This window comes from Cornus florida, unplaced genomic scaffold (assembly GCF_030987335.1).
Source record: "Cornus florida cultivar Cherokee Brave unplaced genomic scaffold, ASM3098733v1 CherokeeBrave_3.0.0_Hap2_Chr01, whole genome shotgun sequence".
Lineage (NCBI taxonomy): Eukaryota > Viridiplantae > Streptophyta > Magnoliopsida > Cornales > Cornaceae > Cornus > Cornus florida.
The window spans coordinates 112,438,115-112,461,812 of NW_026775571.1; the positions used below are offsets into that span (position 1 = coordinate 112,438,115).

The 23,698-nt window shown below is 37.7% G+C and overlaps 1 protein-coding gene and 2 pseudogenes across 1 annotated transcript; all 3 read left to right on the forward strand.

The window, feature by feature from the left end:
• Nucleotides 1-589: 589 nt before the first annotated feature.
• On the forward strand, nt 590-5,857 carry LOC132314391 (phytochrome E-like; annotated as a pseudogene).
• Nucleotides 5,858-10,335: 4,478 nt separating this feature from the next.
• On the forward strand, nt 10,336-12,131 carry LOC132314397 (phytochrome E-like; annotated as a pseudogene).
• A 2,927-nt stretch (nt 12,132-15,058) lies between these two features.
• LOC132314408 (phytochrome E-like) lies at nt 15,059-22,846 on the forward strand. The gene is made up of 4 exons (XM_059813280.1): nt 15,059-17,278; nt 17,844-18,648; nt 19,407-19,697; nt 22,325-22,846. Exons 1-4 carry the CDS (start codon nt 15,310-15,312, stop codon nt 22,551-22,553), a joined length of 3,294 nt encoding a protein of 1,097 aa, XP_059669263.1. The 5' UTR covers nt 15,059-15,309; the 3' UTR covers nt 22,554-22,846.
• Nucleotides 22,847-23,698: the final 852 nt, after the last annotated feature.

Below are 23,698 nucleotides of genomic sequence, written 5' to 3' on the forward strand. Positions count from 1 at the left end.
ATATTAAAACTAGATAATCTCACAAGAATTGGAGCGGACAACCATAAACATCATGTAGAGTGGCATTATTAGGTGCAACAGAGACAAAACATCCACAGCTATATATGTATCATAGTACTGAATCGAGTTTCCGAGGAAAGCCATAACGATTTACCTACAAAATTCCGTAATTTCCAAATAATCTTGTACTTTTTTATAAATATATATAACCTTTTTAAAGTTTTATAGACTCTTCAACACTCCCTGCCATCCCACAATCTCTACATAAATCTAAAAGATCATGAAATTTTATTATATTATAATTCTAATATTTGTAGTATCCAAGATTGTAGAACTATCAAAAGGCCTTTGGGCCATAAAAATAAATAAATAAATAAGGTGATTGTGTTTGTTTATCATTAAAAAAATTAAAAATTAAAAATTAAAAATTAAAAATTAAAAAAATTAAATTAAATTGTAGAACTAAGAATGGTTCTCAGGAACATAACCATGCATTATGTCTTTCGGTGCAACAGAGAAAAAACACATCCCCAGCTATATATATATATATATATATATATACATACATACTTATCATAGTACGAGGAAAACCATAATCAAAAAGAAAGAAATCAGAGAGAGAGAAACCCACCAACATCAACATCACTACCGCCTTTGTTTTATCACCAACTCCAAGAATCATGAACCCCAAGAACAACGACAACCAGAAGAACAAAGCCATAGCTCTGTGCAACGCAGATGCAAGGCTTTTGGCTGAATTTGAAGAGTCTGATGGGTCAGGTAAGTCCTTTAACTACTCGAGGTCAGTTGTAAATGGTCCTGAAAATGTCCCAGATGAGGAAATTGTTGCTTATCTGTCTAAAATTCAGAGGGGTGGTCTTGTCCAACCCTTTGGTTGTTTGATTGTTATTGAAGAACCCAGTCTCAAAATCATAGGTTATAGTGAAAATTGCTTTGATTTGCTGGGTTTGATTAATGAGTCTGTGTCATCAAGGCAAAATAGTCTGATAGGAGAAGATGCTAAAACCCTTTTTACCCCTTCTTCGGGGAATTCATTGGCCAAAACTGTTGCGTCAGAGGAACTTTCGCTGTTCAATCCGGTTCGGGTCCATACTAAGAGTGCCCAAAAACCATTTTATGCTATACTCCACCAAATTGATGTGGGAATTGTGATTGATTTGGAACCGGCCTTGTCGGGTGACCCTGAATTTTCACTGGCCGGTGCAGTTCAGTCACATAAACTGGCCGTTCAGGCCATTTCTAGTATGCAATCACTTCCTGGGGGAGATATTGGTGTTCTGTGTGATACTGTGGTGCATGCAGTTCAGAGGCTTACTGGGAATGACAGGGTTATGCTTTATAAGTTTCATGAAGATCAACATGGTGAAGTTGTTTGAGAAATTAGAAGGTCTGATTTAGAAGCCTACCTGGGATTGCATTATCCAGCAACAGATATCCCCCAAGCCGCTCGTTTCTTGTTCAGGCAGAATCGCGTCAGGATGATCTATGATTGCAATGCCAATCCGGTTAGGGTCCTTCAAAGTGAAGAATTAAGTCAGCCTCTTGTCTTGGTCAATTCAACTCTTCGTTGCCCCCACGAATGCCATATGCAGTACATGTCTAACATGGGCTCTATTGCCTCATTTGTTATGGCAGTTGTTATTAATCGCAATAACTCGATGCAGCTATGGGGTTTGCTAGTGTGCCACCACTCCTCTCCACGTTATGTTCCATTCCCGCTTCGCTATGCTTGTGATTTTTTCATGCAGGCATTTGGTTTGCAGCTCAACTTGGAGCTTCAACTGGCATCACAGATAGCAGAGAAAAAGATTCTTCAGACACAAACCTTATTATGCGACCTGCTTCTCCGGGATGCCCCTCTTGGGGTTGTGACTCGTGATCCTACTATCATGGATCTTGTCAAATGTGATGGGGCTGCATTGTATTATCGTGAGAAATGTTGGCTGCTAGGTGTAACCCCAACTGAATCACAGATAAAAGATATTGGAGAGTGGCTGTTGAATCATCATGGGGACTCCACAGGACTAAGCAGTGACAATCTGACCAATGCAGGTTACCCCGGTGCAGATTTACTGGGTGAGCTGTTTGTGGCATGGCTATGGCACGAATTACGCCAAAAGATTTCTTATTTTGGTTCAGGTCTCACACAGCAAAGGAAGTCAAATGGGGAGGAGCTAAGCATCATCCAGAGGATAAAGATGACGGAGCAAGAATGCACCCGAGAAATTCATTCCAAACTTTTCTTGAGTTGGCTAAAAGCAGAAGTTTGCCTTGGGAGGTTTCGGAAATTAATGCCCTTCACTCTTTGCAGCTAATAATTAGAGATTCGTTTCAAAAGATTAAACCAAATGATCCTGAGGTGCAGCGGATGGATGAACTTTGTTCCGTTAAAGATGAAATGCTCAGATTAATTGAGACAGCAACAGTTCCTATTTTTGGGGTTGATTCATCTGGTTCCATCAATGGATGGAACTCAAAAATTGCTGAATTGATGGGATTACAAGCTAGCGAAGCAATGGGGAAGTCCCTGGTGAATGAAGTCATTCACGAGGACTCGCGTGGTGTTGTTGAAAACCTTATTTTCAGAGCTTTGCTAGGTATATTAATCTCTATTTTCATGTTCGTATGATATTTTATATTCAATTTCTAGCAGGGTTGTCTGAGCTTATCCAACCCACCGACTACATAATTGATCAAGATTCTCATTTGTCATTACCTAGCTTGGTCAAGACTCTCACCTAGAACACCATCTAATTCACGCTTCCTCTTTAATGGTTAACTTTGTACAAGTTTTTCAGAAGTAGTGAAACTTTATTGGTACCATGGAATAAGTTCACAGCAGATACTGCAAAATATTAGATGTACCAATGACTATCACTTTGAATGGTTTAAGGAAATGACACATTTACTCCATGATCTGTTGTCATCTTTTAATAACATTCAATGAATTATGCAGAGAACTCAAACTTCCAGTTTTCCTTTGATATTTTCTCTGACAATGTAGTTTTTAATTTAGTTGTATTCAATCCACTGGTCAGGAGGAAAAAAATTTTAAAATAAAAATACGGAAGTCTGGCTTGGAGCAGCAGAGCTCAGTTGTACACATTGTGGCCAATTCTTGCACAAGTAGGGACTACACGAACAACATTGTTGGGGTGTGCTTTGTGGGTGAAGACATCACGTCTGAAAACATTGTAATGGATAAATTCACTCGTTTGCAAGGGGATTATAAAGCTATCATACAAAGTCTTAGCCCACTAATACCTCCAATTTTTGCTTCAGACGAGCATGGCCACTGTTCTGAATGGAATGCAGCCATGGAAAAGCTAACTGGTTGGATGAGACATGAGACTGTTGGGAAAATGCTTCCTGGGGAAATTTTTGGAGGTTTCTGTCGGCTGAAAAATCAAGAGGCACTCACTCAATTCACCATTCTTCTCTATTGAGGGATTTGTGGTCATGATACAGACATGTTCCCATTTGGGTTTTTTGATAGGAATGGAAAATTAGTGGAAGTCATGCTAATGGCGAATAAGAGAACCGATGAAAGTGGGAACGCAATTGGGTGTTTCTGCTTCTTGAAGCCTGTGGTGCCTGGCCTGCAGGATGCCTTAGGAAACAGACAAGAAGACGGAGAGTTACTTTTGAAACATAAAGAGTTGGCTTATATTCGACAAGAGATGAAAAATCCACTAAATGGTATTCGGTTCATCCACAGACTCTTGGAAAGTACAGCTACTTCAGAACATCAGAAGCAATTTCTTGAGACTAGTGATGCGTGTGAAAGACAGATAATTTCAATCCTTGAGAATTTGGATTTAGGAAGGATAGAGGAAGGGTAAGTTTTTTCCCTTTTGGTCTACTTTCTGCTTAACATCATTTTTTCCGAGTTCAAATCATTAATATCATAATAACACTACTAGATCACGATATATTTTAGCTTATATTACACCATTGAAGCTATTTTGCAACACATCTGAGCATGTATTACTCTATGTTTTGGTTCTAGCAGGAAGGTGGATCTGAAAATGCAGGAGTTTCTCCTCGGGAATGTAATAGATGCCATTGTTAGTCAAGTAATAATATTGTTGAAGGAAAGAAATCTACAACTATTTCATGAGATCCCCGAAGAGATTAGAAAACTTTCTCTACTTGGTGACCAGATGAGACTTCAGTTACTAATGTCAGATTTCCTGCTTAATATAGTGAATCATACACCTCCAGATGGCTGGGTAGAATTCAACGTGTCACCTGGTTCGAAGCTGATGGGAATGAGTTTGTTCATTTGCAGTTCAGGTACCTTGGATATTAAATATGTTCATCTTCTGAATGTGGACTTTATCCGGATAATGAAATAAAATAAATAAATTGAGATTTATTGATCGTGGTATAGCTATTTTGTTAAAGTTAATGATAGCTAGCCATAATCTGAAATTTAAACCCCCACCCGAACCCACCCCACCCCCCCCCCCCCCCCCCCCCCCCCCCCCCCCCCCTTTTTTTTAAATTCTGAAACTGCCTCACATGAAAATCATGAATATACCCCCTATAAAAGTCCCATATTGTAAAAAGCACAATTCTCTCATTTTTTTTTTTTTTTAATCCAACTAAAAATAGTTAAAGTTCCTAATACAAGTCTTTCAAATTATTGCAATCGAGGACTTCTAGGTTTGTTGAGTCCTAACTAATTAAACTTTTTGAAAAATATTAGATAGTATTCAGTTATTCACCATAAGAGTGAATGAGGGATACACTGTAATACGAGCATGCATTTGAATTACATATGAGCATTTGCATTGCTTGGAAGATGAGGTTAATAAATACGGAGTATCATTTTGGAATTATAAGTGTATGTAGCATTTTCACTAAATAATATAAATATTGCACATGTAAGCATAATTGTTCATATCAAGGCATAATTTGATATACATGTACGCATGAATATACACTTTATATAACTTCCAGAAAATATATATATATATACACACACACACACACACACACACACACACGCACACATTTTATATGCACTCTGAGACGCTCTGGACTTCAGAATCTTTACAATGGCTGCTCTGACATCCATCTTGCTCATGTAGGTGCATTTCCTATTTTTATGAGCTCATGCTTCTTTAGCTCTGGACATCACAAATTCACTTTACTAAGTGAAGCTTCCCTGAAGCACCCATGCATCCTCTGAAGCCTGCAAAACTAGCATCCTCTCTTTCTATACACCAAAACCTGCACAGATCACTTCATGAGCTGTTGACATTTCTCATTATAAGTTTTGCCTTCAATCTTGTTATGAACATGGTAGAACAAAAGCACGGCTGATAGCTCTTTTGATTAATATTTTCTTTTTCTTTTTCATTATTGTAGAATTGCTCACTTGGGACAAGGTCTTCCTTCTGCTCTCATCAGAGAGATGTTTGAAGTTGAAAAACAGTGGACCACAAAGGAAGGACTTTGCCTAAGTCTGTCCCTAAAACTTCTCAATAGGATGAATGGTCACGTCCGCTGCGTCAGAGAGGATCAAAAATGTTACTTTATTGTAGAACTTGAACTTCAAACAAGGGAATCAAGACAGGCGAATGCAAGCAGAATGACCTAACTTCTTATCCAGAACTTTTATCTTGATGTTATCCGTCTGTTTCAAGTAACTTGTCCTACACAGAACTGTTTATCGTGCTCGAAATCCCATAAGGATATCCTGGTAAATCAAAATTTTGGTGGTTGTAAAATATCCTTCCTCATGTGCAGGTTAGTTTTATGTAGTATGCCTTGCGTTTTGTGGTTCAATCCCTTTCCTTGTATATTATGACCAACTTTGTGTTAAGTTGCATGTGTGAATATGTAAATATTTACTTGAACAATGTAAAAAGAAACCTACATTTGTTTTTGTTTTTATTTTTGTTTACTTAGAGAGTGAATGTTTTTACTAATTGGTGAACTGGACTTGTAAATTTACTGTGGTGTATGTGCCTTCTCAACAAGTTCATAGGGAACTACTAGGAAGCACGGACACTCCAAAATGGGCGAATAATCCGTGTCCGACACGTGTAGGACATGGACACGCGTTTACACGCCCCGACACAGTGTCGGACACGCCAAAAAACATTTCTGGAATTTTTTATTTTTTAAAAATTTTCGGACACGACACGGACACTCAGCGGACACGGCATGGACACTCCGCGGACACGGACACAGACACGGCACGGACACTTCTGGAATTTTTTTTTTTTTTTTTGAATGCTGATATGTTCGTTTTTTTTGTTTTGTACTACCCTTTTAGTATTGTAAATGGTAAAAGTCCAAGGTCAAATGATGTATGGGAATAGATGATAGTACACTGACTTGTTTTTGTATCTTTTTTGGGGACTGGCCTTTAGGTTTTTGTGAATGTTAAGTGCTAACAGTAAAGTCCTAAATGTTAAACAGTCATGAATGTTAATAGTCCTTTTTATCTATGCTTTTTGTATTTGGAGTAAAGTTGCAATGATAATTAAATGTTATTAGTTATTATTCTAATGTCTTGTTTTTTATTTGGTTTTATAACTCTGCAACATTGTTCTTTTATAATTTATTAGTTATGAGTTATGATTTGTGTTTTTTTTTCATTGTGAGTTTGATGAAAAATAGTAACACTCAGTAATTTTTAAAGTATTACATCACACATATATATATATATATATATATATATATATATATATACTATTCGCCGTGTCTGTGTCCTAATTTTTATGAATTTGTCCGTGCTTCTTAGGAGAACTATGATATGTAAAAGCTGACAGCATTTCCTCTATACACACGCACAAACACACAAGACATATTTTACTAGTTAAGCCAGCAAGCACCTTCATGGTAACTGATTCTTTTAACTTCATAATTGTGTTTCATTTGTTATTAGTACAATGCAAGCATGTACTCTGTGCATTGCAAGTATTATCTCACACGCTTTTCTTCAGAATTCCCCGTTCACAATTCCCCGAAAACCACATGCGATCCTGGGCTTGATCGCCAAATCTGACATTCTGACGACCCATTCCTCGGTCCACTATTTAGGGCCCACCATTTTGCCATCCAAGTGGAGCAGACTGGATCGGGGAATAACAAGGTTGGGATTGCGGAAATGGTATTAAGAAACTTTTCGGGCCCACCATTTTTTTTAATGGTAAATTTCAATCTTACGACGCCTAAAAGGTTTCTTATAGTTTTACCATTTCAAGGTGAAATTATATATATGATTAAATGAATTAAAGTGATAACATATGAAAAGTGTAAGTTAATTTAAATTATAATATCTCTTATTAAGACGCATGTGGGTTGTAGGAATGGCCAATTATTCGATTTGCCGCCTATTGTTTGAATGCCCAGTAGTTCTTGTTTATATATATATATATATATATTATCTCTCTGGTACCACACAAAATCTAGTTGATGTGTTTATTATTATTATTATTTTGACTCAAACGCACAAATTACTCATCCACTGTATGTTTTAATTTATTGTGAAAAATGATAGAAAAGCTTGCTAAGCCCGAATTGCATTACTGGTTATGTATGCATTCGACATAGAAACAACCACATCTAGCCCAATTAGAAAAACCTCTATATCCTCGAACCATAATGTGGTCATATACTATATGGGTGTATTTTTAGCCCATGTAGTAGAAAAAAAGAAAAAAAATCTCAAATTTCTTTAGTTTGTCCCAGAGAGACTGAACGAATTTGACCTTTAACAACCTTACTCTTATGGTGGGACAATTGGTTCCAGGTGGTCCATTGTGCACAAGATTTCCAATCACAATCTTTACTGATGCTGGACTCAACGATGGAATCACAGTTGATAATTTCATAACCAATTCATCTTGGTCCTTTCCTTCTTTTTTGACATCTGCTATTCCCGAGCTTCTTTCTACAACCACCATGTTCATCAAGTTTTCACACAAAACTATGGATTGCATCATCCTTTGGGCTATTCAGCTTGAAGCATACGTCATTGTATCTTGCAGCAAACTCTAAACCAGTTCCTTGGTTTAATCTGGTGTGGCTTTCCCCTACAATACCTCGTATGAAGTTCAATTTATGGTTGGCAGTGCAATCCAGACCACATACACTGGATAACAAATTGATGGCAAAACATCACAATCTTTGTGCCCTGTGCCAAAACAATCCTGAATGGCATGAGCATTTGTTCATCAATTGTATTTTTATATCCCCAATTTGGAGGTTCATCAAAGACAAATGCAATTTTCATACTTCAATCACAAGCTGGGAAACCTTAATTCCTTGGATCAGTAACCAAATGAAGAGAAAATCTACTATGAATCTACTTCGCAAGGTTTGCTTCTCAGCTATGGTCTACCACACTTGGGAAGAACACAATGAACGGATCTTTAAGAAGAAGAAATCTACACACAGGATCGTTCTTCAAAAAATTTGCTCCAGGCTCGTCAATCTTGAAATTGGGCTTCCTACATGATTGTTCTACATCAAGGCGAATCCTATCTGACTGAAACCTGTCTCCTTCTTGCTGTCGTCCTCCTCCGAAACAGCCGGACTGTGACCCATACCGGCAATTATCTACATTTTGCTTAGGCTTCACATCGGAATCGTGCTCTAACAACCACCCATTATCGGTCAATCAAAACCGTTATGTAGGAGTTTAGCAACTTCTCTGGGCTTCTCTCTTGTTGGCCTACTCTTGGACTTGTTCTCACAGTCCAATGGACTGTTTGACCAAATGGGCCATCATGCAATTATTCTCTTTTATATATATATATATATATATATATTCAGTAGCTTAAAAAATCAAAAAAAAAAAAAGCCTTATCTCTTTGATCTGTTTGGATAGAGATGGAAATTGCAAAACAGACAAAAAGATAGCACCAACAGAATTAAATACAATTAACACTCCCAAAAATTCCATCAAAGCCTCATACTTTATTATTGAAGATAAGCATTGTGAAGGCGGAGGCCATTTTTTTCAATGCGAACATGCCTACAAGGCTACAAGATAAATAATAATAATAAAAAGACTCAGAAAACAAGGTGAACATAAGCATCATCACATCCAGATCTCCGTCTTTGTTATCACCAGCTGCAAGAAACAAGGGGAGAGAGAAACCCACCGACACCAATATTACTACCCCTTTGTTATCACCGGCTGCACAACAAACAAGGAGAGAAAAACCCACCGACTCCAATATCACTACCGCCTCTGTTGTCACCAGCTGCAAGAAACAAGCAGAGAGAGAAATCGACCAACATCAACATCACTACCACCTTCGTTATCACCAGCTGCAACAAACAAGGGGAGAGAGAAACACACCAACACCAACATCGCTACCGCCTTTGTTGTTACCAGCTGCAAGAAACAAGGGGAGAGAGAAACACACCAACACCAACATCACTACCGCCTTTGTTGTTACCAGCTGCAAGAAACAAGGGGAGAGAGAAACCCACCAACACCAACATCAGTGCCACCTTTGTTATCACCAGCTGCGCAACAAACAAGGAGAGAGACAAACCCACCACCAACGACATCACTACCACCTTTGTTGTCACCAGCTGCAAGAGAGAGGAACCCAGAGAGAAACCCACCAACGTCAACATCACTATTGCCTTCGTTATCACCAGCTGCAACAAACAAGGGGAGAGAGAAACCCACATCACTACCGCCTTTGTCGCCAGCTGCAAGAAACAAGGGGAGACAGAAACTCACGAACACATCACTACCGCCTTTGTCGCCAGCTGCAAAAAACCAGGGAAAACAGAAACCCACCAACACCAACACCAACATCACTACGGCCTTTGTTATCACCAGCTAAGCAACAAACAAGGATAGAGAGAAACCCACCAACATCTACCGCCTTTGTTGTCACCAGCTGCAAGAAAAAAGCAGAGAGAAACCCACCAACATCAACATCACTACCACCTTCGTTATCACCATCTGCAACAAACAAGGGGGGAGAGAAACCCACCAACACCAACACCACTACCGCCTTTGTTGTCACCAGCTGCAAGAAACAAGGGGAGACAGAAACCCACCAACACCAACATCACTACCGCCTTTGTTATCACCAGCTGCAAGAAACATGAACCCCAACAACTCCTGCAACCAGAAGAACAAAGCCATAGCTCTGTACAATGCGGATGTTATTGAAGAACCCAGTCAGGTAAGTCCTTTAGGCTGAATTTGAAGAGTGACCAGTCAGGTAAGTCCTTTAGGCTTTTAACTACTCTAGATCAGTTGTAAATACACCTGAAAATGCCAATGCCCCTGATGAGGAAATTGTTGCTTATCTGTCTAAAATTATGAGAGGTGGTCTTGTCCAAACCTTGGGTTGTTTGATTGTTATTGAAGAACCCAGTTTCAAAATAATAGGTTATAGTGAAAATTGCTTTAATTTGCTGGGTTTGAACAATGAATCTGGGTCATCAAACCAGATTAGTCTGATAGGAGTAGATACCAAAACCCTTTTTACCCCTTCTTCGGGGAATTCATTGGCCAAAGCTGTTGCATCTAAGGAACTTTCGCTGTTAAATCCGTTTTGGGTCCATACTAGGAGTGCCCGGTAGCCATTTTATGCATGCTATACTCCACCGAATTCATGTGGAATTGTGATTGATTTGGATCCGGCCTTGTCGGGTGATCCTGCATTTTCACCCGCAGGTGCGGCTCAGTCACAGAAACTCGCTGTTCAGGCGATTTCTAGTATGCAATCACTTCCTGGGGGAGATATTGGTGTTCTGTGTGATACTGTGGTGCATGCTGTTCAGAGGCTTACCGGGTATGACAGGGTTATGCCTTATAAGTTTCAGGAAGATCAACATGGTGAAGTTGTGTCAGAAATTAGGAGGTTTGATTTAGAAGCCTACCTGGGAATGCATCATCCAGCAACAGATATCCCCCAAGCCGCTCGTTTCTTGTTCAAGCAGAATCGCGTTAGGATGATCTGTGATTGCAATGCCAATCCGGTTAGGGTCATTCAAAGTGAAGAATTAAGTCAGCCTCTTCTCTTGGTCAATTCAACCCTTTGTTCCCCTCACGGATGCCATATGCAGTACATGTCTAACATGGGCTCTATTGCCTCATTGGTTATGGCAATTGTCATCAATCCCAATAACTGGATGGACTGATGGAGGTATGGAGTTTGATAATGTGCCACCACACTTCTCGACGTTATGTTCCATTCCCGCTTCGCTATGCATGTGAATTTTTTATGCAGGCATTTGGTTTGCAGCTCAACATGGAGTTTCAACTGGCATCACGTATAGCAGAGAAAAAGTTGAAGTGTTAAAACAGAGCCCTCTTGGGGTTGTGACCTTCTTCTCCAGGATGGCCCTCTTCGGGTTGTCACTCAATTTCCTACTATCATGGATCTTGTGAAATGTGATGGGCTGCATTGTATTATCGTGAGAAATGTTGGCTGCTAGATGTAACTCCAACCGAATGATATTGCAGAGTGGCTGTTGAATCATCATGGGGACTCCACAGGGCTAAGCACCGACAGTCTGACCAATGAGGATACCCTGGTGCAGCTTTAATGGGTGATGTTGTTTGTGGCATGGCTACGGCACGAATTGCTTCAAAAGTTTTCTTATTCTGGTTCAGGTCTCACATGGCAAAGGAAGTCAAATGCGGAGGAGCTAAGCATCATCCAGAGGATAAAGATGATGGAGGAAGAATGCACCCGAGAACTTCATTCCAAGCTTTTCTTGAGGTGGCTAAAAGCAGAAGTTTGCCTTGGGAGGTTTCGGAACTTAACGCTATTCACTCTTTGCAGCTAATAATGAGAGATTCGTTTCCAAAGATTGAAGACAGTGGTTCAAAGGCAATGACTAATGCTCAACAGAATGATCCTGAGGTTTCATGTATTGATCGAGTCTGGTAATGGTGAGAAAATCGTCTCCATGTTTGATGAGCAGGTAGGTATTGCAGATTCCTGCAATAAATTGGACTATAATATATTAGCTAACAAAATAGTATATTTAATGACTATATTGTCGGGAGTGTTTCAGCTATATAGCTTGTAAATAAAATGTTTGCCATTTTCACCTAAACAAAGCAATGGATCTCTGCATAAAGTACACAACTATGGCAAGATCAACCAAAAGCATTGAGGAATCACCAATTTCACATACTTGATCATGCATATACATTTATGTGAATTATGATGCAAATTTACAGAGAGTAAGAATGCACCAACAGGATGGTCATATATTGCAAGTTGAAAATTTAAAGGCAAGTACCATTAAGTTTCACTATTCTAACAACAGGAATAAAAAATTTTGCGTTGGCAGGAAGAAACAAAATAATTGGAAGGCAATTTCTCAGAAACTTCTCTGAATGCACGAGGTGGCCCCAAATCTTCCATGAACAAAATGACTATATATTCGAACCACCTAAAATCCACCTATAACATTTCAAACTTATTTTATTGCATAAACTATCAGAAAGGAAACTAGAGCAGTACTTAGCATTCATATAACTGCTAATGTGTTGGCACTTCCATCCAAACCCAATAAAGCATGTCATTATGCTCTGTATATGACATTTAAAGCTAAATGCTTTGAAATCTTTATGCAAAGATTTATTCCCCTGCACCCAGGATTCAAGTTTAAGCATATTGTATTGATAGATGCAACAGAATAAACATGTTTGGATCCAGTGGTTATGAACTTAATTTATCTAATAAGAGTGTGTGTATGTTTGTGTACATTCTTGTTGTAAGGGAACAAGAGAAAATCTATTCTTCCATAGCATTTGTTAAATACAGTTGTTGCTCACCATCATGAAAATTCCGAATAGAAGTCTGAAAGTCAGCTGCTTATCCAGATATCCTAACATGAGAGGAAGAATGCTTCGAAATCATGCTTGATTTTTGTCATACATGGAGACCACTTTTTTTTTCTTTTAAAAAGCCCGAGCTCGACTTGGTCTTCATTCAAATGATGGCATTTGATCTGCACACTTGTGACATGTTCCACGGTCTTGATATAAGAACATCAGTGGGGAAACAGAACCCCTTTAAACAATCAGATCAGCAGAAGGAGACTTGACACCTCTCAATATCACAAGCTAAAATTGGCTGACTTGGTTTTTAAATTTTGACCATTTGTAAGCAATTTTTCTTTTTTGTTTCCAAATAAACCACAACCTAAGTTAGCTACACCCTCTGTGCTCATATATATCAAAAACTACTAGCATTAAAATAAAATCAATTGTAACTTCTACAGCAATTCTACTGATGAAAAACTAGAGTTTTCCTTTCCTTTTACAACAATTACAAAAAAAAAAAATAAATAAATAAATAAATAGGGGCAGGCATAGCAGGGGGCAGGAGCATGTAAAAAAAGAACAAAACTTTTTAGACTAAAATTCACAATATATAAAATGAACTGAATGAAAAATTAATTATTAAAACAAAAAAAGCAACAGATCAAAAAGCACCAAAATATAGAAAGTGAAAGCGCACACGATGAAGTCAACCCTATGATAAATAAAATAAGTATTATTTGCATAGCATGAACTCAAAACAGTTTGTAAGAATCATCATTTCAGAATCGAAATCAATCTACAAACTTAAACCCTAGAAAAATAATTAACCTAAATTGGCAGTTCACATGGCTGAATTACTAGTTATACAGTCGATGCACATATATATACTTTAAAACAGAGATAATATCGACATGATTTACCAGATTTATTTCAGACATAAATATTATACATACAGTGTAGCTACCAAGTCTCTCTCTCTCTCTCTCTCTCTCTCTCTCTGACTCCTTTCGAACGTCTTCTCTCTCTAATCAGAGCCCTTTTAACTCCACTTGTCCAACGTTAGCAATTTGCCACGTGGAAATAACACAAGTCACGCAACTAATTAGCCAACCTGGATTGGGCCAAATTGAAATTGATCCCAAGGTGCATTTTGGTGACCCAGTCCAGTCCAATGGGGATCACCAAAATGTTGGCACAACTTATGGGTCGCCGTATTTGGCGACCAAATTACCAATCATGGGTGCCAACCTGGATTGGGCCAAATTGAAATTGATCCCAAGGTGCATTTTGGTGACCCAGTCCAGTCCAATGGGGATCACCAAAATGTTGGCACAACTTATGGGTCGCCGTATTCGGCGACCAAATTACCAATCATGGGCTTAAGCGTGCGGGCCTGCAATCAATTTTCTTTTGTAAAGAAAAAACAGGTCCAGAGTAATATTGCAACGAACCTGTTTGGCTCAGAAAATTGCCAAAAATTAGTTTTTTTTTTTAACCCTAACAAAGGTGAAACTAAGAGCAATAATTTCAGTTTTTTTCCATTGTCTGAGCAACATCGAAAATATAGCCATTAAGGCACTATTTAACCACTCTATTGCCGTAAAAAGGTTAATTTTTAATTTTTTTTCCTTTAAAATTATTGTTTTTTTAAATAAAAATACCCTTCTTTTAACCTCTATAATAAATATATCAACAGATAATGGATATTGTACTATTTACTAATTTGAATTATTTGTAAATATTGGCGTTCGAAAATAGTATAACAAACAATTCAACCATTTTTTTTCAAAAAAAAAAAAAAAAAAATGCATTTCAATAAATATTCTATTACATAAAATTTCATAACATCTTAAAAAAAAATGATGTAACATAAAATAAACATTTTCTTCACCAAAGCTGTTTCATAAATTTTAATTTAAATATTTTCTCAACTGCAAATTTGTGTCACTATTGTCAATCTAAACTTGGCAAGAGTAAGATGTGTGTTGCGATGAGTTTTAAATTAAAGTGTTGCCTTCTTCGATGACAGAGTTCATCTTTTAATATTTGTATGGCATCGTCTTCAAATATCATGTTGTCAAAAATAATGAACATTCTTATTATGAAGCATGAGTTTCCTTCCTCCCAAAAATGCATTAGTCTTCAATAAATTAGATTGGATCCCCAAAAGAAATATTTATTTTGGAAGAGAGTACTACCACTACGTACTGTGTTAACAATCAGATTTGAAAGATAACAGAAAAAAACAGTATCAAAACTAGATAGTCTCACAATAATTAGAGTGGAGAACTGTAAACATCGTCTATAGTGGCATTACGTCCTTCGGTGCAACAGAGACAAAACATCCACAGCTATATATATATATATATATATCATTGTACTGAATCGAGCTTACGAGGAAAACCATAAGCAAGAAAGAAAAATTACCTTCCAAAAAAGAAAGAGAGAGTAGAGAGAGAAACCCATCAACATCACTACCGCCTTTTTTATCTCCAGCTGCAAGAATCATGAACCCCAACAACAGCGACCAGAAGAACAAAGCCATAGCTCTGTACAATGCGGATGCTAGGCTTTTGACTGAATTTGAAGAGTCTGATGGGTCAGGTAAGTCCTTTAACTACTCTAGGTCAATTATAAATGCTCCTGAAAATGTCCCAGATGAGGAAATTGTTGCTTATCTGTCTAAAATTCAGAGGGGTGGTCTTGTCCAACCCTTTGGTTGTTTGATTGTTATTGAAGAACCCAGTCTCAAAATCATAGGTTATAGTGAAAATTGCTTTGATTTGCTGGGTTTGAACAATAAGTCTGGGTCAATGAACCAGATTAGTCTGATAGGAGTAAATACCAAAACCCTTTTTACCCCTTCTTCGGGAAATTCACTGGCCAAAGCTGTTTCGTCCAAGGAAATTTCGCTGTTAAATCCGATTTGGGTCCATACTAGGAGTACCCATAAGCCATTTTATGCTGTACTCCACCGAATTGATGTAGGAATTGTGATTGATTTGGAACCGGCTTTGTCGGGAAATCCAGCATTTTCACTGGCCGGCGCTGTTCAGTCGCAGAAACTCGCTGTTCAGGCGATTTCTAGTATGCAATCACTACCTGGGGGAAATATTGGTGTTCTGTGTGATACTGTGGTGCATGCTGTTCAGAAGCTTACTGGGTATGATAGGGTTATGCTTTATAAGTTTCATGAAGATCAACATGGTGAAGTTGTGTCAGAAATTAGGAGGTCTGATTTAGAAGCCTACCTAGGATTGCATTATCCAGCAACAGATATCCCCCAAGCGGCTCGTTTCTTGTTCAAGCAGAATCGCGTCAGGATGATCTGTGATTGCAATGCCAATCCGGTTAGGGTCATTCAAGGTGAAGAATTAAGTCAGCCTCTTGTCTTGGTCAATTCAACCCTTCGTTCCCCCCACGGCTGCCATATGCAGTACATGTCTAACATGGGCTCTATTGCCTCATTGGTCATGGCAGTTGCTATCAATCGCAACAACTCAATGGAGCTATGGGGTTTGGTAGTGTGCCACCACACTTCTCCACGTTACGTTCCATTCCCGCTTCGCTATGCTTGTGAATTTTTCATGCAGGCATTTGGTTTGCAGCTCAACATGGAGCTTCAACTGGCATCACAAATGGCAGAGAAAAAGATTCTTCAGACACAAACCTTATTATGCGACCTGCTTTTCCGGGATGCCCCTCTTGGGGTTGTGACTCAATCTCCTACTATCATGGATCTTGTGAAATGTGATGGGGCTGCATTGTACTATAGTGAGAAATGTTGGCTACTAGGTGTAACCCCAACCGAGTCACAGATAAAAGATATTGCAGAGTGGCTGTTGAATCATCATGGGAACTCCACAGGACTAAGCAGTGACAGTCTGGCCAGTGCAGGTTACCCTGGTGCAGCTTTACTGGGTGATGCTGTTTGTGGCATGGCTATGGCACGAATTACTGCAAAAGATTTCTTATTTTGGTTCAGGTCTCACACGGCAAAGGAAGTTAAATGGGGAGGAGCAAAGCATCATCCAGAGGATAAAGATGACGGAGCAAGAATACACCCAAGATCTTCATTCCAAGCTTTTCTTGAGGTGGCTAAAAGCAGAAGTTTGCCTTGGGAGGTTTCGGAAATTAATGCTATTCACTCTTTGCAGCTAATAATGAGAGATTCGTTTCAAAAGATTGAAGGCAGTGGTTCAAAGGCAATGACAGATGCTCAACAGAATGATCCTGAGGTGCAGCGGATGGATGAACTTTGTTCCGTTACAGGTGAAATGGTCAGATTAATTGAGACAGCAACAGCTCCTATTTTTGGGGTTGATTCATCTGGTTCCATCAATGGATGGAACTCAAAAATTGCTGAATTGACGGGATTACAAGCTAGCGAAGCAATGGGGAAGTCCATGGTGAATGAAGTCATTCATGAGGACTCACGTGGTGTTGTTGAAAATCTTATTTTCAGAGCTTTGCTAGGTAAATCTTTTATTGCATTAAAATTGAGGAAACTAGGACTTAGAACGCATTGTATCACGGTAGCAAATTAATCTCTATTTTCATGTTCGTATAATATTTTGTATTCAATTTCTCGCATGGTTGTCTAAGCTTATCCAACCCACCTACTACATAAATGATCAAGATTCTCATTTGTCATTACCTAGCGTGGTCAAGATTCTCACTTAGAGCACCATCTAATTCAAGTGTCCTCTTTCATGTTTAACTATGTATAAGGTTTTCAGAAGTAATGAAACCTTATTGTTCCAATGGTCATGGAATAAGTGCACAAGAGATATTGCAACATATTAGATGTGCCAATGACCATTTATTTGAATGGCTTAGGGAAACGACACATTTACTCTATGATCTGGTGTATTTCAAAGGATAAAATTTTGTGGATAGATAATTCTTCTTTTGGTCATCCTTTAACCACATTCAATGAATTATGCAGAGAACTCTGGGGGAACTTGGAGTCTCAAACTCCTGTTTTCCTTTTATTTTTTCTCTGACGGTGTAGTTTTTAATTTACTTTTATTCAATCCAGGTCAGGAGGACAAAAATGTTAAAATAAAAATGCGAAAGTCTGGCTTAGAGCAGCAGAGCTCCATTGTACACATTGTGGCCAATGCCTGCACAAGTAGGGACTACACGAACAACATTATTGGGGTGTGCTTTGTGGGTCAAGACATCACGTCTGAAAACGTTGTAATGGATAAATTCACTCGTTTGCAAGGGGATTATACAGCTATCATACAAAGTCTTTGCCCACTAATTCCTCCGATTTTTGCTTCAGACGAGAATGGCTGCTGTTCTGAATGGAATGCAGCCATGGAAAAGCTAACTGGTTGGAGGAGACATGAGACTGTTGGGAAAATGCTTCCTGGGGAAATTTTTGGAGGCTTCTGTCGGCTGAAAAGTCAAGAGGCACTCACTAAATTCACCATTCTTCTCTATCGAGGGATTAGTGGTCATGATACCGAGAAGTTCCCATTTGGGTTTTTTGATAGGAATGGAAAATTAGTGGAGGTAATGCTAATGGAAAATAAGAGAACTGATGAAAGTGGGAACGTAATTGGGTGTTTCTGCTTCTTGAAGCCTGTGGTGCCTGACTTGCAGGATGCCTTTGGAAATAGACAAGAGGACAGAGAGTTCATTTTAAAACATAAAGAGTTGGCTTATATTCGACAAGAGATGAAAAATCCACTGAATGGTATTCGGTTCATTCACAAACTCCTGGAAAGTACACCTATTTCAGAACAACAGAAGCAATTTCTTGAGACTAGTGATGCGTGTGAAAGACAGATAATTTCAATGCTCGAGGATTTGGATCTAGGAAGGATAGAGGATGGGTAAGTTTTTTTCCTTTAGGTCTACTTTCTGTTTAACATCGCTTTTTCCTGAGTTCTATGCGATTTTCTATTACATCATATGAATTTGTCTGCATTAAATAGGGCAAACTGAAACTTCCCACATCAGTGTGCACGAATTAATTTTTTTGTCTGCATTAAATTGGACAAATTTCCCATTTTTGTTGGAATGTTGGATTAGTTTTTGAGGCATTATCCATCAATTTTCAATTTTCATATTTGTCATCTTCCCTTTGTATTGATTTCTAATTCATTTCAAAGGAATGTTCATGTGTTTTTGGAAACCAGACAACTATATGCCTGCTCTAACCGTGTAAGAGTTAATTTAATTTTTTTATCTTTAGAAAATGACTGGCTTTTCGGATTACCTGATGCGTTGGTTTTTTGTGCATAATAATCCTTTTCATTTCACTCGACTTACATAGTCATCAAGAGAAAAGGTTTTAATAGTAATTGCTGCGATTTTAAATTAGTGAAGCCCTAAGTATTAGTTGTTGCTTCATGTTGGGTATATTTCATGATTGTCCTCCAGTGCCTTTTGCATTAACAATATTCCATTTCTCCACCTGATCATGATTTGGTAATACATTGTCTCAGATTAATTTCTCTTGCTCCCATTTTCAAATCATTAATATCATAATAACACTACTAGATCACGATATATTTTATCCTATATTGCACCATTGAAGCTATTTTGCAATACATCTGAGCATGTATTACTCTATTTTTGGTTCTAGCAGGAAGGTGGATCTGAAAATGGAGGAATTTTTGCTTGGAAATGTTATAGATGCCATTGTTAGTCAAGTAATGATATTGTTGAAAGAAAGAAATCTACAACTATTTCTTGAGATCCCTGAAGAAATTAAAAAACTATCTCTGCTTGGTGACCAGATGAGACTTCAATTGCTCATGTCCGATTTCTTGCTTAATATAGTGCATCATACACCTCCGGATGGCTGGGTAGAAATCAAGGTGTCACCTGCTTCGAAGCTGATACATGATGGGAATGAGTTTGTTCATTTGCAGTTCAGGTACCTTGGTTATTAAGATGTTCATCTTCTGAATATCCTGTTCATGAAATAAACATTTAAACCTACCAAAATAAAATAAATAAATCTCTGAATTTATTGATCATGGTATAGCTATTTTGTTAACGTAAGTGATATATCTTTCCTCTTATGCTATATTCCCAGAATAAAAAATTATGCATTTCAAATAGGGACAAGTCTTTCAAACATCTAGTCAGAATCGATGCATGTCCAATGAAGATCCTACATCTTCAAAAAAAAAAAAAAAAATGGAAAAGAGGAAAATACACTGACCTTCCCTAAGGTTTGGCCTAGCCTAATTATACACGGGTGAAACTTATGGACATTAAATTTATGTGTGAAATGTCTACTATACCCGCAATATTATAGTAATTTAAAAATTAAATATCTATATATGTAAAATGAAACTTTTGCCCATCTTATATAATTCATTTTAATTCCCTTATCATCTCTCTTCTTCCTTCTATTCATTCTCTCTCTCCTGTCTACCTACCACCACCACCCTTAACCATGGCCACCTCCTCCTTCCACAGCCACCACCATCACCCTTATATATATTTAGCAAATGCTAAGGCTAATTTTCTAGCTGAGAGAGGTACTATTTCTGGGAGAGGCAGCCTCTGGTAGCTCTTCTGTTTTCTCGTGCCCCAACTGTTCATGAATGCACATAATCCACACGTCAATAAGCTGGCTGATATAGTATGGATTTATACTCATTTAATTTGGTGGGCAGAAAATTGTCTAATCAGGATTCAAGAGCCATCTATTCCTTTATACAGTGACAAGTTGCAACTTCAAAATGCATAAATTATGAAAGACCAAAACAAGAAAAAGGAACAAGAAAGTTCAACTAACTTAGGACACGGACAAGAGAGGCATACATGACAACGCAGAAAAAAAAATTGCATTTGCTCTCTCTCTGATAATTGGACACTCCATATCTCCATCTTTGATCCTCTCCTTTCCTTATGCTACAGGGCTCTTTTCCAGCTATTTTTTCTTTAATGGAAAACGCAAATCTCTGAGAAGCGTACAAGAAAACCTAAATAAAATAACCTTATCTACTTCTGTTTTATTATGTATGATACATGAAAATCATGAATATACCCCCTTTATAGAATGTAAAGTCCCATATTGTAAAGAGCACAATTCTCTCATTTATTTGGTTTAATCTAAATATCAATTAATTTTTTTATTTGGAGAACCAAACTGAAAAATAGTTAAAGTTCCTGATACAAATCTTTTAAATTATTGCAATCGAGGACATCTAGGTTTGTTGAGTACTAACTAATTTAACTTATTGAAAAATACCTAATAGTATTCACCATAACAGCGAATGGGGGATAAACTAGAATACAAGCATACATTTGAATTTGTTTTGTTTTGCATAATTGTGTTACTTAAATATATATAGTTTGTCTCTTTAATTTGTATGAAAGTCTTGCTTAATATAAAAACTCATCATGAATAATTGTAAAGGTAATAAACAAAAATATTGTCAATCAAAATTAAGTTCGAACAAATCTTGAAAAAATTAGGACCCGGACTTGGACCCATCAAGGGTTTGGCAATATGGGAAAAAATATTTATATATTTATACTTACACTAAAATGAAAACCATGGAAATTTAATTCCTCTGCAGTTCCATATGAGCATTTGCATTGCTTGGACAATGAGTTTGACAAATACTACCTCCATCCCAAAAAAAGTGTCGCTTTTGGGGAACCGTGACAGTTCAATTTGTGGGAGTCACAGTTCCCTAAAAGTAACACTTCTTATGGGACGGAGGGAGTATCATTTTGGAATTAAAAGTGTTTGTTGCATTTTAACCCGTATTGTACACCTGCATGTTGAAATAATATAAATATTGCACATGTAAGCATAATTGTTCATATCAGTGCATAATTTGTTATACACGTACACATGAATATACATTTTATATAACTTAAGAAAAAAATATATACATTTTATATGCACTATGAGACGCTCTGGACTTCAGAATCTTTACAATGACTGCTCTGATGCTCTCCCTCCCTCTTTTCTCAAGTAGTTGCATTTCCTATTTTTATGGCCAATGAAACTTGATTCATGATGATGTATCTTAGGAAGTATGAGCTCATGCTTCTTTAGCTCTGTGCAGTGTTTCACAAATTCACTTTACTAAGTGAAGCTTCCCTGAAGCACCCCATGCATCTACCAAAACTCCCTCTGAAGCCTGCAAAATCATTTGTCTAGCTGCACTGCCCTTTACACATTTAATGGCACTTGAAGCTGGACAATGACACTTGAAGCTGGACAGTATTTGCCTTGTTTTTCACTTGGCTTCCTAGCTCCCACCACCCACCCGAAACCCAAACTGTTGCTTAAACTGTTTCTAATTGCTCCAGCTCCAAACTAGCAATAAGCAGGAAATATTTATAATTTTAAGAACCCTAAACTTGCACCCTTCTCTTCCTAAACACCAAAACCTTCACAGATCTCTTCATGGGCTGTTGACATTTCTCATTACAAGTTTTGTCTTTAATCTTGTTATGAACAATGTAGAACAAAAGCACTTCGACCGATAGCTCTTTTGATTAATATTTTCCTCCTCCTTTTCATTATTGTAGAATTGCTCACCCAGGCCAGGGTCTTCCTTCTGCTCTCATCAGAGATATGTTTGAAGGTGAAAATCAGTGGTCAACAAAGGAAGGGCTTGGACTAAGTCTGTCCCTAAAACTTCTCAGTAGGATGAATGGTCACATCCGCTATGTCAGAGAGGATAAAAAATGTTACTTTATCGTAGAACTTAAACTTAAACTTAAAACAAGGGAATCAAGACAGGTGGATGCAAGCTGAATGACGTGACTTCGTCTCCAAAACTTTTATTTTGATGTTATCTGTAAGTTGTTCCACATGGAATCATCTATTGTGCTCGAAATCCCCTAAGCATTTCCTGGTAAATCAAAATTTTGGTGGTTGTAAAATATTCTTCCTCATGTGCAGGTTAGATTTATGTAGTATGCCTTGCGTTTTGTGGCTCAATCCCTTTCCTTGTATATTATGACCATGTGTTAAGTTGTATGTGTGAATATGTAAATATTTTACTTGAATAATGTACAAAGAAACGTAGATTTGGTGTTTTTGACTTAGTTACAGAGTATGAATGTTTACTAACTGGTGAACTGGACTTGTAAATTTACTGTAGTGTATGTGCCTTCTCATCAAGTTCACAGGGAAATATGATATGTCAAAGCTGACAGCATTTCCGCTACACAAAAAAATAATGAACCTTGGGTAATCATTGAAGTACCTAGACTTTCATGAGAGTCTATACATTGTACAATCTAATTGGGGTTTAATTTTGGAATGCTGTCAAGATTATAGAAATGATATATCTCATATATATGTATGTATCTATGTATGTATGAGAATTGAGGAAATTGGAGATGCAGTCTAATTTTATTGAAATGACACGCACACAAAACATGAAGTCGAGGATGGAAGAAATTATTCCATATTAAGAAATGAGACGGTCGTGGCTCTAGTACTGGTAGTCAAAAAGTCCATGGTGCTTAATCTGCATTTGAATTTTTACCCTAAAATTATGGCAGTGCACATGGACCTTTTCTTAAACAAATAGGAATGAAAAATCAACGATTTTGGATAAACAAGTAGCATATTTATTCACTCAATAATAGATCTTAAAGATTTGGACATTGCACATTTGCCATGTTTGAATTCGAGGCATTCTTACGAACCTCCCAGCAAGCCAGGGAAAAAAAAAGTGTTTCTCCCAAGAGTGAAGATAAATAGGGCGTAAACAAGCAATCACATTCCCCTTCAACAGCCAGCCAAATTTCATCTTAAGTTGGGGTACTATATATATATATATATATATATATATATATATATATATATATATAGGTCATCAGCAAGAAATTCACAAACTCCACTTTGCTCATTTAGAGAACCCTAACTTATCCACTTTGGGAGGTAAAGGA

What these genes read in the sequence shown, in the direction of transcription:
- LOC132314408 (XM_059813280.1), top strand. Translation starts at nt 15,310, where the DNA reads ATGAACCCCAACAACAGCGACCAGAAGAACAAAGCCATAGCTCTGTAC. An exon ending in TATTTTCAGAGCTTTGCTAG is followed by an intron (nt 17,279 to 17,843) that starts GTAAATCTTTTA and finishes TATTCAATCCAG; the next exon opens with GTCAGGAGGACAAAAATGTT. An exon ending in TTTGTTCATTTGCAGTTCAG is followed by an intron (nt 19,698 to 22,324) that starts GTACCTTGGTTA and finishes TCATTATTGTAG; the next exon opens with AATTGCTCACCCAGGCCAGG.